We start from the raw sequence: 16,844 nt of genomic DNA on the forward strand, positions 1-16,844 counted from the left end.
ATAATTCCAATATTCCTGATCTGTAAATATGTCTGTTCTTCAGATTCTCTTTGGAATTGGTTATAATATCTGCCAGGGCCTCTTGAGTTAAATAAAATCTTTAGCATGTGCTCATTTTTCTATCTGCGTGGCAGTCATAATCTTGCTCTTCTGTTTTAACGGTTTTGAGGGCTTCACCGAGACCCCCCGCTGGAATCACAAAGCTGAGCCGGCCAAACCGTCTCCAGAGTGGCGCACATGCGCAAGCGAGGGGTTGGCGCCCAGGCGCAGATTTTCTTGGCTCTTGGGAGTGAGTCCAACCGGGCAAAAAAGCTTTGCTGATTTCCTGTTTTTTAGTAATTTTCTTTTCTACCAATTTTGTGTTTTGCTTTGGTTTTGGTTCGTTTGCAGCAGAGGTTTTTTTTTTTTTAGTTTAGTTTTGGTTTTTGTTTTCCATTACTACCATCAATGATCGCGAAATTGGCTTTATGGCCTGACCACTTGATAATCTCTTTAAAAGGATTAAAGTTTCCAGAGCTCTAATCTCTATTAGATGAAAGACAAGAGAAAGTCAGATTTATTAGTCTTTTCTGTTTGTCTACTTTGAACTCACATCAATTAAGAATTTCATGCCCAGCGGGAGGAGAACAGGTCTATGATATCTGGACTGGTGAGTTTTTTCGTTTCTGCGTTTACTCTTGACCCATGTCTGAAATTTTAGAATTGAAGCTATAAACTCGATTTCTTTTTATGTCTGTGTGTCTGTAATTCAAAAAGTCTTTACTTATGATTCTGTGTGTAATGTTTTTCTACCTCTGAATAGTATTAAATTATAGAATATCTTAAAGACTTTCTGTTCTGATCGGCTTATAGAGATACAAAAATGTTTATATAAACTGAATATGCCTAAATTTAAAAAAAAAGGAAATTGAACTTCTAATTCTTTCAATGTGCTAGCAAAGTATTCCTATAGAAACCAACTCAAATGTTTTAGGAATTCAAGTTCACGTATGGCATGGACTGAATATTTGTGCCACCCCAAAATTTATATGTTGAAACCCTAATCCCAATTGGATGTTATGGGTAAGTTCAGTGGTAGAATTCTCACCTCCCAATGAAATGGCATTTGAAGGTGGGGCTTCTGAGAGATAATTAGACCATGAGAGTGGGGCCTTATGGGTGGGATTAGTGCCTTTATAAGAAGAGAGCAGAGAGAGAGCTAGCTTGCTTTCCAGCACATGAGAGTACAAGAAGTGGTGTGCAGTCTGCAACCTGAAAAAGGACCCTAACCAGAACCAGATCATTCTGGCACCCTGAACTTGGACTTCCAGCCTCCAGAATTGTAAGCAATAAATGTTTGTTTTTTAAGCCACCCAGTTTATGGTAACTTGTTGCAGCAGCCCAAACTGACTAAAACAACATAATTTATATAAATCTTCAGCAAATGAGACTAGTTTAGTATTTTTGGTTTAATGAAAACAGCTATGTCTTACCTGATTTATCATTGTTGTTTGTTTTTTATTTTTGTTAAATTTTCTAAAACATTTTTCTAAATTATTTATAATTTTATCTCTATTTTTCCTCCGTGACCTCTTTTAAGACCAATTTATCATTGTTAAGCATACTTTTTTAATGTACTTACATGTGTTTTTCTAAACTTATATAGGCTCACTGATTAAATTAACTAGCATTACTCCTACTTAATGTTTAAGGTTATGACGAATGTAATTTTGTGTTTAACCAAATTTAGTTATTATTTTGACAAACTATTTCACCAATAACTATGTTTTGTGTATGTCAGCTCGACAATATATTCAATATATATATCCACTTAAACCCTTGGACTGATATTAAATTGAGTTAATTCACAGATAATCATTGGGTACCTAGGTCATTTCTAAGTAAGACTGAATTCTGAAACATTGATAATTAATCATAATTTCAAGTTTATATGCTCTTCCTTTTTTTATTTTTTATTTTTTTAGAGACAGGATCTCACAGTGTTGCCCAGGCTGGAGTGCAGTGGCTATTCACAGGTGTGATTCATCATGGTGCACCACAGCCTGGAACCTCTGGCCTCAGGAAATTCTCCCACCTTGGCCTCCTGAGTAGCTGGGACTACAGTCACAAGCTACTGTGCCTGTCTTGCTTTTTTATTTTTTTGTTGCTACAGAGAGGCTATATTTTTGAGTCTGTTAACAAATGTGTTCATTTTACCACCTTGAGAAGGTATATTAGGGATATGTATAGCTCTGGAATTGTCTTGTGTATATTTGTGAGCTCTACTAGTCTGCTAAAATGCTGATGTGTGACAGACAGTTCTCAATTCTTCAAGCCCTAGTTTTCTCTGTGAACTGCAAGTAACTTTTATTAAAAGTTATAATTAGTATACACCGATAAGACAGTACTGGGACCAATGGTGACAGAGAGATAAAACTTTGTGTGTAAGAAAATGAGATGTGTTTTTGTTTATTGATGGAAAAAAGAAAATAGTTTTATCCTAAAGTAAAATGGCTGGTTGTTCCAGAACCAGAAAGAGGAAAGTAAAGGATAAAACCTGAATGAGCATAGAAAGTTATAGATTAGTGGAAAGAGAATGTTACTTGCCTTGGCCAAAAGTGGATCACTTTTGATAAGTTCATTCATAAGATTTTCAAGAGAGTTTACGATTCTGTTATTATCAAGTGTCTTGATAATACTCACATTTGGTTTTCTCTCTCCTAAAATGATGAATTTTTTGCTGCTGTCGTAGGCAAGGACCCCTGTTAGTGCTGCGGCTGTTGGTTCGTAGGGGCGGCGAAGGAGGAGGAGGGCCAGGCGCCGCCGCGGCGGCGAGGGTGGGGCAGATGGCGGACGTGCTCAGCGTCTTGCGACAGCACAACATCCAGAAGAAGGAGATTGTGGTGAAGAGAGACCAAGTGATCTTAGGGGAGCTCTCCTGGCCCAAGAATGTGAAGACCAACTATACCATTTGGGGGACTGGAAAAGAAGGCCACCCTAGAGAGTACTACACACTGGATTCCATCTTATTTCTACTTAGTAATGTACACCTTTCTCATCCTGTTTATGTCCGACGTGCAGCTACTGAAAATATTCTTGTGGTTAAAAGACCTGACCGAAAAGATCTACTTGGATATCTCAGTGGTGAAGCATCGACATCGGCAAGTATAGATAGGTGTGCTCCCCTAGAAACAGGTCTTTGGCGATCTACTCAAGTCAAACGAGCTGCGGATGAAGTTTTAGCAGAAGCAAAGAAACCACAAATTGAGGATGAAGAGTGTGTGCGCCTTGATAAAGAGAGATTGGCTGCTTGTTTGGAGGGCCACAGGGAAGGGACTGTACAGACTGAACAGAAGAGGTCTTTGTCCGTAGCTATGTCGGTGGAAAAAATTGCTGCAATCAAAGCCAAAATTATGGCCAAGAAAAGATCTATCAAGACTGACCTAGGTGATGGTATAACTGCCCTTAAACAGAGGAGCTTTGTGGAAGCTGAGGTAGATGTGACCCAAGTTATTGTTAGCAGAGAGAGAGTATGGAGGACACGAACAACTGTCTTACAGAGCACAGGGAAGAATTTGTCCAAGAGTGTCTTTGCAATTCTTCACTCTTTAAAAGCCAGAGAAGAAGGATGTGCACCTGAACAGGGTCAGGCCCCAAATGCAGCACCTGTGGATCCCAGGTTGCGTACTAAACAGCCTATCCCAGCTGCCTATGACAGATATGACCAGGAAAGAGTCAAAGGAAAAGGAGAAATGGAAGGCTTCAAAATTGACACTATGGGCACCTACCATGGTCTGACACTGAAATCTGTAACGGAGAGTGCATCTGCTCAAACTCCTGCAGCCCAGCTATTACCCACACCCGTTTCTCAAGCAAGACTTCCCCCAAATCAGAAGAAAGGATCTCGAATACCCATTATCATAATTCCCGCAGCTGCCACCTCTTTAATAACCATGTTTAATGCAAAAGACATTCTACAGGACCTGAAATTTGTCCCATCAGATGAAAAGAAGAAACAAGGTTGTCAACGAGAAGATGAAACTCTAATACAGAGAAGAAAAGACCAGTTGCAACCAGAGGGCACTGCAATTAGTGTCACAGTACCTTATAAAGTAGTAGACCAGCCCTTTAAACTTATGCCTCAAGACTGGGACCGGGTTGTAGCAGTTTTTGTGCAAGGTCCTGCGTGGCAGTTCAAAGGTTGGCCATGGCTTTTGCCTGGTGGATCACCAGTTGACATATTTGCTAAAATTAAAGCCTTCCATCTCAAGTATGATGAAGTTCGTCTAGATCCCAATGTTCAGAAATGGGATGTAACCGTATTAGAACTCAGCTATCACAAACGTCATTTGGATAGACCAGTTTTCTTACGGTTTTGGGAAATATTAGACAGGTACATGGTAAAGCATAAATCCCACTTGAGATTCTGAGTTATTTGGTTCCTCCATTTCCAGAAATCTGGGTTAAGAATCATGGATATACCTTGATCTAAAGACTGAGACTCAAGCTTTATGAACTTATCAGGAACTTACAAATGAAGAAAGTCACAGATGGATCTTTTATACGACCTTATTTGATGCTCTGTTCTTCAAAGGGGTGATGCTTGTAAACCATATAAACAAACTTTTTGGCTTACAATTTTTAATATTAGCCTTCTAGTCTGTAATGGAAATTGTATATTTTGATAGAAATTTTTTCTCCATTGGTTAAATGAGCATTACTTAAAATTGGTTTCCTTAGAGAATAAATGCAGGTTATAAAAAAAAAAAAAAATAATAAAATGATGGATTTTTCATGGACTGTTGGTTTGCTCTTAGTGAGAGATTGTAAAAGTTATTCTTTACATTCCATGTAATCTGCTCGAATAGTAGAGATTCTGTATGTTACCAGAATAATTTTCTATACTTTGTTCTGACTTCCTCATACATTAGGTTATTTTCTTCAAAATAAAAGAAACAGACAGGGCATGGTGGTACGCACCTATCATCCCAGCTACTTGGGAGGCTAAGGTTAGAGGATTTCTTGAGCCCAGGAGTTTGAGACTAGTGTGGGCAACCTAGAGAAAACCTGTCTCAAAAAAATAAAAACAATTTAAAAAAATAAAATAAAACAATAAAAGTTCTACATTTCTGAGAAAGTTAAGTTTCCTTAGAATTGTGTTCTTTTTGTGTGATTAGACACCCATGCTCTTAAGTGTTCAAAATCTCCTGACAACTTTTGATTTTTGCCTTCCCCAAATTGAATCCTAAATGTAAAAGTATATACAATAAAACAAAACTTTCAGAATATCTTTTGTATTTGAACTCTTTGAAATTTCCCAAGGGGCCCCTGGAATATTCCAAGATTTATTCTTTCACCTTATAAAAAGAGAAGTGCTAGATGTGATTGTTTGTTGGATGTGTTACTATTGATGAGTTGCATGGGGAGTTGAGGACTCCCAAATCATGTGTTCCCATGGGCCAGGCAGAAGGTGAATTGCCTTTGATGTCCTAGCCTTGGAATTCACCTAGGTCGCTGGGTCATATCATTGAGGCCACTTCTAAGAGGGAGGAGGTTTTGCCCATGTTCCTCCGACTCAGCCCACTAAAGTTTAACACCATAGTGAAGATGTCAGTTTTCTTCAAACTGAAAAATCTCAGCAAGATTTTTTTGTAGATATAGATAAGATTATTCTAAGTTTTATATTTCAGAAAGGAAAAGGAACTCGAATGGCTAAAACCATTTTAAAAAAGAAAAATAAAATGGAAGGAACTCATCTATCTGATTTCAAGACTTAATGTATAGTGTGTTAGTCTGTTTTGCACTGCTGCAAAGGAATACCTAAAGCTGGGTGATTTATACAGAAAAGAGGCTTATTTGGCTTACGGTTCTGCGGGCTGTACAAGAAGCGTGGCACTAGCATCTGCTTCTGGTGAGGGCCTCAGGAAGCTTTTACTCATGGCAGAAGGTGAAGGGGGAGCAGGTGTGTCACATGATAATAGGAGGAGCAAGACAGAGAGAGAAGAAGGTGCCCCGCTCTTTAAACAATCAGCTCCCTCATGAACTACTAGGGAGAGAACTCATTCATTACCTGGGAGGGCACCAAGCCATTCGTGAGGGATCTGCCCCCATGACCCAAATTCCTCCCACTATGCCCCACTTCCAACACTGGGGATCAAATTTCAACATGAGATTTGGAGGGGACAAACATCCAAACCATTATCATATAGCTACAGTAGTCGAGACTGTGTAGTATTGGTGGCAGGATAGACACATAGATCAATGGAATAGAACAGAGAACCGAGAAATAGACCCACACAAATATGCCTAGTCTATTTGTGACAAAGTGGAGAAGCAATCCAATAGAGGAAAAAGAGATTTTTAAACAAATGGTGCTGTAGCAATGGGACATCAGAGCTAAAAAATTGAACCTCAACCTAAACATCAAAAAATTAAAATAAATAACTTACTGAAATGTAAAATGTAAAACTATAAATTTTTTTAAAAAGCATAGGAAAAAATCTTTAAGATCTAGGACTAAGCAGAGACTTCTTAGACTTGAAACCCAAAGCAGAATCTATAAAAGACAAAACTGACAAATTGGACTTCATCAAAATTAGCAGCTTCTGCTCTGCAAAGTATCCTCTGAAGAGGGCTGAAAGACAAGCTACGGAGATGGAGAAGATTTGCAAGCCACATGTCTGACTATTGTCTAGAATGTATAAAGAACTTTCAAAACTCAACAGTAAAAAGAAAATCAATTAGAAAACAGGGAGGAGACATTTCACCAAAGAAGATATGCAGATGGAAAATTCAGCACACGAAAAGAAGTTTAGCATCATTAGCTATTAGGGAAATACGAATGAAAACCACAATGATACAGCACTACACATCTATCAGAATGGCTAAAATAAAAAAAAAACAGTGATAACATCAAAGGCTGGTTAGGATGTGAGGACCCTGGATCACTCATACATTGCTGGTGGGCACGTAAAATGTACAACCTAGAAAACACTTAGGCAGTTTTAAAACTAGTAAAATGAAAGTACCATATAACCTAGCAGTTGTACTCCTGGGTATTTATCCCAGAGAGATGAAAACTTATGTGCACACAAACACCTGTACATAAACATTCATTGCATCTTTATTCATGATAGCCCAAAACTTGAAACAACCCAGATGTCCTTCGATGAGTGAAGGTTGAACAAAGTATGGTAATCCATACCATGGAATACCACCCAACAATAAGAAGGAATGACTCTTTTTTTTTTTTTTTTTTTTTTTTTGAGACAGAGTCTTGCTCTGTTGCCCGGGCTAGAGTGAGTGCCGTGGCGTCAGTCTAGCTCACAGCAACCTCAAACTCCTGGGCTTAAGCGATCCTACTGCCTCAGCCTCCCGAGTAGCTGGGACTACAGGCATGTGCCACCATGCCCGGCTAATTTTTTGTATATATATATTTTAGTTGTCCATATAATTTCTTTCTATTTTTAGTAGAGACGAGGTCTCACTCTTGCTCAGGCTGGTCTCGAACTCCTGACCTCGAGCGATCCACCCGCCTCGGCCTCCCAGAGTGCTAGGATTACAGGCGTGAGCCACCGCGCCCGGCCAGGAATGACTCTTGATACACATGGCAACCTGGATGGATCTCCAGAGAGTTGTGCTAAGTGAAAAAGAGCAAACCCCCAAAATATTACATACTGTATAATCCCATTTATATAACATTTTCAAATAGACAGAATTACAGAGGAGGAGAACAGATTAGGGGTTGCCAGGGGTTAGGATAGAAGGGGATGTTGAAAGATTGAGTGTGACTATCTAAAGGGAGGTAGCCCAAAGGAGATCTTTGTAGTGATGGAATAGTTTTTATATCTTGATTCAGTGATGTTTATAAAAATCTACACATGTGGTAAAATGGCATAGACCTATCCATACATTGTGTCAATGTCAATTTCCTGATTTGGATTTTGTACTATGGTTATATAAGATGACACCATTGGGGAAGATGGGTGAATGGTACATGGAACGTCTGTGTGCTGTCTTCACAATTTCCTGTGAATCTACAATTATTTTGAAAAAGAAACCGAAAATTCTCAACAAAGCACAGTATGTTGGTGGGAAAATACAGACACAAGAAAATGCTGTGTAATTGCAATTTTATGAAACTTGAGAAAAGACAAGTCTAATCTATAGTCATAACAAGCAGATTTTCGGTGTCACAGGGCTATGATTTGGGGTTGGATTGTTTGGGAAGAGACAGTGGAATATTTGTTCTATTAATATATCTTGATTTTGGTAGTAGTTACATGGTCATATAAATTTTCCAAAATGTACACATAAAATGAATGCTTCTTGTTATATATATTAATTATATCTTAATAAAGTTGATTTTAAGAATAAAAAACGATCTTTCCAGATTATTTAACATCTACGTGGTGATTAGCATGTAGCAATGACTGATAAACTGTCTTATATTCATTCTCCTCTCCCTTTTGGTAATACAACCCTATTTTTTTAACTTTGACAACAGTAAGTGTGGCATATGATTAGTTCAGACTGAAGACATTTGAGAGAAAAGAAACTGAGTCATCTCTTGGTCATCTTCTTAAAGGCAAAGACACTTGTCCTAGAATTTCTCTTTTCCTTCTTCCCCCTTAGTTGCAAAGAGTGACAATTGCTGCCAGGCATGGGGGCTCACGCTTGTAATCCCAGCACTTTAGTAAACTGAGGTGGGAGGATCCCTTGAGGCCAGGAGTTCAAGACCAGCCTGCTCAGCATAGTGAAACCCGTGTCTCTACAGAAAATTTTTAAAAATTAGCCAGGCATGGTGGTGTGTGCCTGTAGTCTGGCCTATTCAGGATGCTGAGGCAGGATGACTGCTTCAGCCCAGGAGTTTGAGGCTAGGGTGATGTATGATTGTACCACTGCACTCCAGCCCTCCAGCCTGGGTGACAGAGAGAGAGAGAGAGAGAGAGAGAGACCCTGTCTCAAAACAAACAAACAAACAAACAAACAAACAAAAAAAAAAAACAGTGACAGTTACAACAGCCTTCTTGGACCCAGAAATAGGAGCCACATATCAACGTTGGCAGAGCCAAGCCATTAACCATCGTCCCTGGTTGGCTTCACAAAAGAATTATTAATACTTTCCTCTCATCATTGCACTATCACAGGAGGTAGGAAAAAAGTGTCCATTTCATTTAGACCTAATGCCGATTTTGGAGACTCTGTTTCTTCACTTTATCCAGTGCATTAATGCATCACACTCCACTCACTGAATATTGTCAAACATATTAAATGTTAGGAAAAGAATAGCCTGTTGCTGTGGTTTTAATTTGCATATGCCTGACCATTAGTAAGTGTTAGGGACTAAACTGTATTTTCCCCAAATTCATATGTTGAAGCACCAGCCCTCAATGTCACTGTATTTGGAGACAGGGCCTCCAAATACAGTGGTATTTGTTAGGAGGTAATTAAGTTAAATGAGGTCATAAGGGTGGGCCTCCGATCTGATGGGACAGGTGTTGTTATCAGAAGAGGAAAAGAAACCAGAGCTCTCTATCTGTCTCTCCATTTGTGCACAGAGGAAAGGCCACATGAGGACACACCAAGAAGCCGGGCGTCTATAAACTAGGAAGAGAGGCCTCACCAGAAACCAACTCTGATGGCCCTTTGGTCTTGGACTTCCAGCCTCCAGAACAGTAAGAAAATTAATTTCTCTAAATTAGCCTGGTGGCTCACCTGCCACCAGCTGCTCCTAGGCATAAAGCCCCTCATCTTCCACATTCCTCAGCCCCCTAAGCTGCTGTAGTGGCCTGTGTGCACCCCTTCATTTCATTCCTCCTTTCTCCTGCTTCTCATCTCCCTGGTCACAGTGCTGTCGTAAAATGTTCCTGCACCTACACCTGTTACCGGCCTGACTCTCTGAGTTCCAACAGAGCTCCCGACCATGGTCAGTGCATTGTAGAAAGAAGACTGTGGCTGGCCTTCGTCTCTGGTTCCTGGAGGGAACCTCTAAATCCTTGCAATTTCCTGGGTTATAGGAGTGTCTGTGACTCATGGTGGGCCCTCAGACCCCACCTGGGTTTATGCTGACCAGGCGACTTGCCGTGGTGGCAACAGAAAGACCAACTACGTAATTAGAGGGTTCTGACTTTGAGCCCCATGGTATCAGTCCCACCTCCAGGAAGCAGAGGGGCCCAGAGATGGAGTTCAACCTCATGGCCAGTGACGGAATCATTGTGCCCACATAGTAACCCCCAATACAAACTCTGGATGCTGAAACCCCGGTGAGCTCCCCGGCTGGTGATCCACACGGCTGTGCTGAGAGGATGGCACATCCTGAGGACATAGGAACTTTGCATTTGGGACCTCCCAGACCTCACACTATGCATCTCTTTTTTTTAACTGGTCCTGATTTGTGTCCTTTTTTCTGGAATAAAACTGTAACTCTAAGTATCCTGCTTTGCTGGATTCTGAGTTGCTGGAATTAGCAAACCTGAGGGGGCCATGCGAACCCCCAACCTTGTAGCCAGTTGGTCAGAAGTGCATGTAGCCTAGGGACCCCCGAGCTTGCAGCTGGCATCTGAAGGGAGGGCAGCCCAGTGGGGCCTCTGACATCTGACCTAACTCCAGGGAGCTGGCGTCAGAACTGCCTTGCACAGGGCTTGTGTTTAACGGCTTCTACCTTCATAGCAGCTTTCCTCTCTCCAGTTGCTCCACTCCCTTAACTGCCTTCCTCTCTACTGCATGCAACAGACTTTAAGCTCACGCTACACTTCAGCCCTTCCCAGACCCTTAAAATCTCTATCACTTTTTTCCTATCCCCATTCACATCTCCTCGGTGGCTCTTGTTCCTCAGAAGCCTATTGCCCCATTGTTTGCCTCTTGTTAGTTTTGTTTTGCTTCTGGCTGATACGTAGCTTCCAGCTGCTCCTGTCCTCAGCTGCTCCCAGATTCTCTGATGCTCCCATCTCCCAAGATGCTTTTCCTCAGTAACCCAATATCCCTGGTGTTAGCTCTTTCCTCTCCCTGCCTATCTTATTTACAGCGTTAGCTCTTCCTATCTTCTCCTCTGATCAGAAATTGCTTCGTTACCCTCATTTCTTTTTAGTTTTTTTTATTTCATCACATGCTGTAGATTTTCCTTTTATTACATAAAACTGGAATTTGAGGTTGGAAAAGGACTCGTATTATTATTAAACCAGCAAATGCGACCTGTGCCTGTATGTTCCCTTACTTTGGACCATTTCAGGAATGCATTTCTTGCTGAGACCACTTTCGTTTATTTAGCATCTTGGATTGCTATCCAGGCATCTGCAGAGTTTTCTTCCTTTGTACGCTTCCTGGGTTTCTCCCCTCAATCTCTTCCCCATGTTTCCTAGCTTAGGATCTGCCTCCTCTTCTAATTCAGGATTATTTTTCAGAGTTAATATCTTGAACTTGAGGGGGAAAGTTGTGATTGTATAAGAGGAGAAATTGGTCCAGACGTGATGAGTCAGGGGAAAGCAAAAATTTGGGAGTGGGCTGATCACAGCAATTTCTTTGGAAGCAAATTTGGATTAATATATAGTTAGTTGTAATTTCCATTTTGTCATTGCACATGCAGACTGTTGCATCTCCTATCCTGTTGTTAAACATTTACTTTGTTATAAATAAATCTGTATAGTCGGTACCCCTAAGGGACTAAAGGCCAAAAATGACTTAAAAAGAGAAAGTGAAAACACAATACAATACATGGGGAAAAAATGGGAATTTACCACGAAAGGATATTCACTTTTGACTAAAATTGTTATTTCATCAAAGCTGTCCTTTGGTCCCAATTACTTTGGGTTAAAGGATTCTACCAGATCTGTGCCTCTGTGACAAACTGGTTTTCCCAGGGTGTGGCCGGTGGCCTCTCTGGCTCCCAGCACATCTCCCTGAGGCTGCGCCTGTGTGTGGCTGTCAGTGTGTGGCCGTGAAGCTGACCGGAGGGTCTGGCTGTGTTGTGTGGCCGGGCTGTTTCCCAGCGTGTACGAGGGGGATATGGGTGGGGGTTCCAGAATGGGCCAAGCAATTCGGTGCCTCGGATGCCCTCAGAGGACAACAGATCGTTGTGTCTTTGGCTGGAGAATGCAGACATAGACGTACCTTTCTTCAGATCGATGACCTTGGGCCTCCACGGTCTCCGGAGCTGTAGGGAATGAGGGTGCAATCTCGCCCCCACACCCAGAGGTTGGGATCGTAAGCCTGGATCTGGAGAGATAAACAGCCTCCTGAAAGATGGCGACTCCCAGGGGAGGCCCCTTCCTCCCCGTGTCCAGCTTCCAGTCCAGCCCGATCCCTTCCCACCACCCCCAAATTCCCACAGCCCACTCACCTCTTCACACTCTTCCTGGGAAACTCTAGCCCTGCAGCGCATGGATCGGATGAATTGGTAGCGCAGCTTGTGGAACAGAGGATGCTGGGAGTGGCTCTTCCCATACAGAAATGAAAAAATGGCTTTCTTGGGGGCCTGGTTATCCTCCTCCATGTCATTGGCCAGGTAGCTGGAGAGAGAAATCAGGTGGCTTGTCAGGGACCCCAGCAGGAAGGCAGAGAAGGGACTGTGCCTGAGGTCAGCTTTGCAGAGGGGAGGCCAGGCTGCCCGTGTTCAGCACAGGACCCATGTCAGTCCCACCCAGTGTCACAGAGCTCCACCCCTTCATCAGGAGGCCGCTGCTGGACAGAGACCTTGTGCAGGGGCCTCTCACAGGCTGAGGGTGAAGACAGACCCCCGCCCCCGCAAGACCTGAGGCTGTCTCCTGCCGTCCTGACACAAGGCAGTTGGCATCACGATTTCCCCAGCCCCCTCCCCATCCCCCTTCCCATCAACTTGCTATACGTGCACACACCCATCTCCCCCACTATATCGTAAATGCCCTGAGGGGACAGGGACTGACTGGTTTGTCTCTGTATTCATCCCTCTCCTAGGAAATGGCCAAGACAGGACTTGGTTCCTGTTGGTGCATTTAAGTGAACAAGCATTTGCTGGATCCCTCTTCCCGGCACCTCACATTCCCTGGCACGTAGGAGGCACTTCCCAAGGGTTTGTTGAATAAATGAGTGGATGAGTGAATGAGTGAAAGTTGGATCTTATAGCCAAGTACCAGACTAGTGACCTCGTAGGCTCAATGTAACATGTACACTTGTAAAATGAAAAGAATTGTGTTGTTTTAAGAATGCTTGATATTTTGAGAAGACCCTGCCTTCAAAAGGTGTCTGGTCTAGTGGGGTTGAGGAAAGAGATGGGGAGATCAGAAACTATAACCCACAATGTCATATTGTGATAGGATTTAACTCAAGTGCTACTGGTATGCAGCAGTTGGAAGATCGGGGAAGGCATCACTGGAGTTGTGGTGTTTGAACTGACTTTAAGGCTGAGTAGTTTTTCTGTACGTGTGGAAAACACTCAGACAGAAAACACCACATAAAAATAGAGGGAAGGGCATTTGGACGGAGCAGGAAACACAGGAATGAAATACCGAGATGGTGAGCAGGTTTGGTTGTGAAGAGACTGTCGAAAGGGTAGAATTCAAACTGAGAACCTTGGCCTTGATGGAGACAGTTGTTAGCCGATGGGTTCAGGAGGGCAGTGGGGGGTTAGGCGTGTGTTATGGAAGGATGTGCGGGCAACACATATAAAGCCCATTGGCTCAGGGAGAGAGGCTTGTAAGAAACACCAGCGGGGAGCATTTTGCAATCTCTTTGTGTCGTGAAGGGGGGCTGAGTTGTGGCATCTGGCACGGGAATCCAGAGGAAGAAGATGGACATTCACATTTGGTGTTGACACTGGAGGGACAGGGACAGAGGAAGCAGAAACAAATGTTTTCTTGGAGGGCAGGGTTGTGTCAGTTTTGTTTTTCCTCTCCTCATAGGAGGAGTTTATGTTTCCTTTCATTTTGTTTAGTTTTTTTTTTAAGTGACATTTGGGTGTTTTGTTTTTAGAAAGAACAGTGGAAGAGCACTCAGTATAATCCCCTCATTTTTATACACATAGTAAACAGTACAGAGAGGTTAAAAGTAGATGACAGGTTAGAGTCCCACCTCTCCCCCTCCCAGGGTAAAGAATATTGATTGAAGGGACGAGGCAAAGTACTCACAGCGCTATGAAGAAATGAATGCGTCGGTATTGCCAGGAGAAGAGGCCAGCCCGGCTAAAGTAGGCTATCACCATAGAGAGGAGATACTGATTGGGAGAGAGGAAAAGCAGTAAGAGAGGGTCCCTTGTGGAAGAGGAAGAACATGGGGACAAAGGAATGGTAGGCCGGGGCAGGGGTTGCTGCTCAGAGAAGAGACCCCTGTGTTGGGTGACACCGTGCTCATTTGAGTGGGGGAGGATATGTCTGAGGGTCGGTTACAAATCACAGAAGTCAGAGGAAGCGAGGTCCACGGTGCTCCCAGGATGGCGAGTTCTGCCGGGATCTCCGGGGGGAAGGTGTTCTGCGAGGCTGGTGTCAGGAGGGCCTTTGGTGAGCTGTGGCAGAAGACTGTCCCAGAGAGCTGAGAGGAGAGGGGCCAGGAGCTCAGACTGGCGATGACCAATGAGGCAATGCCCAGGACAAGACTGTGCCGAGGGCTCAGATGCCAAAGGACCCCACCTGAGCAGGGCCACGCGTTCAGCTGCAGGAGACCTCCAGGCCCAGAAAGGGAGATGCTGACAAGTCCTACAAGGTTCAGGACTGTGGGAGCATCCGGTGGGAGAGACGCAGAGGGAGAGAGAAGTGGAACTGTGGGTTAGAAAGCCCCGCCCCCCCCCCCCCCCCCAGGCTCTGTGTTGGAGCAGAACCACCTTACTTTGTCAGATACCTTCAGATTTTTGTCCCAGGCCAGGAAGTTTCTAATGACAGGATCCTCTGTGAAAAGAGAGCATGCACTAGGCTGAGAAGTGGGACAGAGTTGCCGTGGTGGGAGCAACTCTGAGCAAGGAAGAGAACTGTGCCTCCTTAAGAGAAGGTTCTGGATTGTGGCCAAGGGTTAGATGAGTGGAGAGAGGAGAGAGAACATTCCCTGGGCAAGGGACGGAGGCTCCTGCCCTGAGATTCCCCTGAGGAGTGACCGAGGGAGGGTTGGGTGTCAGTGGCATATGTGCACGAGGAAGATCCTGGACACCCCTCATCCTACGGGAGTGTACCACTGCAGAAGTCACAGAGTGACTCGGGCCATTTCCCACTGGATAGTCACATCAGGGCAAGGACACAGCCTTGCTCTCCCCCTCTACAGATGCCGACACTTAGATTCCCCAAAAGTCAGCCAGCCTGGTAAGTTTCAGAGGGTGAAGCTTTCTTATCCCAAGGGCAGAGCTTTTTCAAGTCTAGCCTCATCCTCTACCATCTTGTAAGTGTCCCTGCTGAGTGACACGTACTGCGTCCTCCAAGGACGGACAGCTTGCCCACTATCAGGGCATTCTTTTTCGCTAGAAAAGTGTAGTGATTAGAAGTTTCTTCTTTTTTTCAAAAGGATAGGATTGGAGGGTGCTATCTGGGGTCTCCTCCTACCGAGCAGCCTGGTGAAGACCTCATGGTGCTCGGGAAGCACTGAGGACACTCGCTGCTTCTTCAGTCTCATCTTCAGCCCATGCAGCGACTCCACGGCCCAGATGTCCTTAGGCTCAGGGACCAACAGCTCCTCCTCCAGCTCCTGATTCTCGGAATGGGATGACCACTCCCTCTTCCTTTTCCGGCCAGGAGATTGAGGCAGTGGGTTGGGATCTACCCGAGCGGCTGAGTAAAGAAACCAGGCTACAGTGTCCAGCTCTGTCTTTGGAATTCAGCCACTGATCACCTAACTGATCCCTGTGCTCAAACCAAACTTCTCTTCCACCCTCTCCAGCCCCACAGACTGAGGCCTTCTCCGAGCCATCTCTCCGTCTCTCTGCTTTGTTGACATCCATCCACCCCACATCTGCCTGGCCGCTATTGCATCTCTCTGTCCTCAAACTCTTCCTCACTGTAGAGAATTACTTCCATTGGGGAAGAAAAGGAAGGCTTTCCTTGAGTCCCTCTTCCCTTGTCTCAGACTCACCTCGCAGCCCCACTACCTTGCTCCCCAGCTTTTCCTTTCATGTGGACGTCCTTGTCCCACATCCTGTGCTGTTTCCAATCCTGGCTTTCTGAGGCCTTCTTTTCTTTTCCACATGTCTTCCTGACTTCAGTGCCCTCAGGGTAGTAGCCTGAGGTATTGGGCTGGGGGCTCTGGTCCTCAGACCAAGAGTCTGGTTGATAAGTGGCCATGATTTCTCCCAAACTGTTTCTTCCCTTCCACAGAACCCAAACCCTGTTCTGGCCAAAGCCTTCTTCTGGGTTATGGTTGACACCAAGCCTGTTATCTCTTCTCCAAGCTGGGGAGAAGTCAGGCGTGGAAACCAGCTCTGCGAAGATGCATTGTCCACTGGGCTGCCAGGCACCCACGGAGTCGGGTCCTTCCAAGCAGGAAGGTCAGAAGCCTCTGATGTCATCAGTCCCTCCAACCTGGCAATACGTTTGAAAGAAAACACAAGTGACTTCCAGACTGATGTGCACACTTGTCTGGAAATCTGCGGTAAACAGTACCTCCTGCCACTGACCTCTGACCATTGTCCAAGGTCAACTGTCCTTGGGGTCTCCAGATCCCTGTTTCCCCCTCTCTAGCAGAAGCTGTGTTCTCTCCACTCTAAACTCAGATAAGCATATTGGGCTCTTCTCCCTCCGTGCTGTCCCACTTCAGCGTACAGTTGAGTGTCATTAAGGACATTCACAATGTTGTGCAACCACCACCACCACCATCCATCTCCAGAACTTCAGCTCCAACAGAAACTCTGTTCCTATGAAACGCCAACTCCCCATAGCCCTCTCCCCAGCCCCTGGCAACTGCCATTCTGCTTTCTGTCT

The 16,844-nt window shown here is 44.1% G+C and overlaps 1 protein-coding gene and 1 pseudogene across 1 annotated transcript; one reads left to right on the forward strand and one right to left on the reverse strand.

The window, feature by feature from the left end:
• Nucleotides 1–2,825: 2,825 nt before the first annotated feature.
• LOC138394624 (parafibromin pseudogene) lies at nucleotides 2,826–4,409 on the forward strand (annotated as a pseudogene).
• A 7,684-nt stretch (nucleotides 4,410–12,093) lies between these two features.
• LOC138394622 (speedy protein E4-like) lies at nucleotides 12,094–16,208 on the reverse strand. Its single transcript, XM_069486783.1, has 6 exons — nucleotides 16,016–16,208; nucleotides 15,474–15,698; nucleotides 14,773–14,831; nucleotides 14,079–14,164; nucleotides 12,317–12,485; nucleotides 12,094–12,192 (listed from the first exon to the last, which is right to left on the reverse strand). Exons 1-6 carry the CDS (start codon nucleotides 16,206–16,208, stop codon nucleotides 12,094–12,096), a joined length of 831 nt encoding a protein of 276 aa, XP_069342884.1.
• Nucleotides 16,209–16,844: the final 636 nt, after the last annotated feature.

The sequence above is a fragment of the Eulemur rufifrons genome, chromosome 14, assembly GCF_041146395.1.
Source record: "Eulemur rufifrons isolate Redbay chromosome 14, OSU_ERuf_1, whole genome shotgun sequence".
Lineage (NCBI taxonomy): Eukaryota > Metazoa > Chordata > Mammalia > Primates > Lemuridae > Eulemur > Eulemur rufifrons.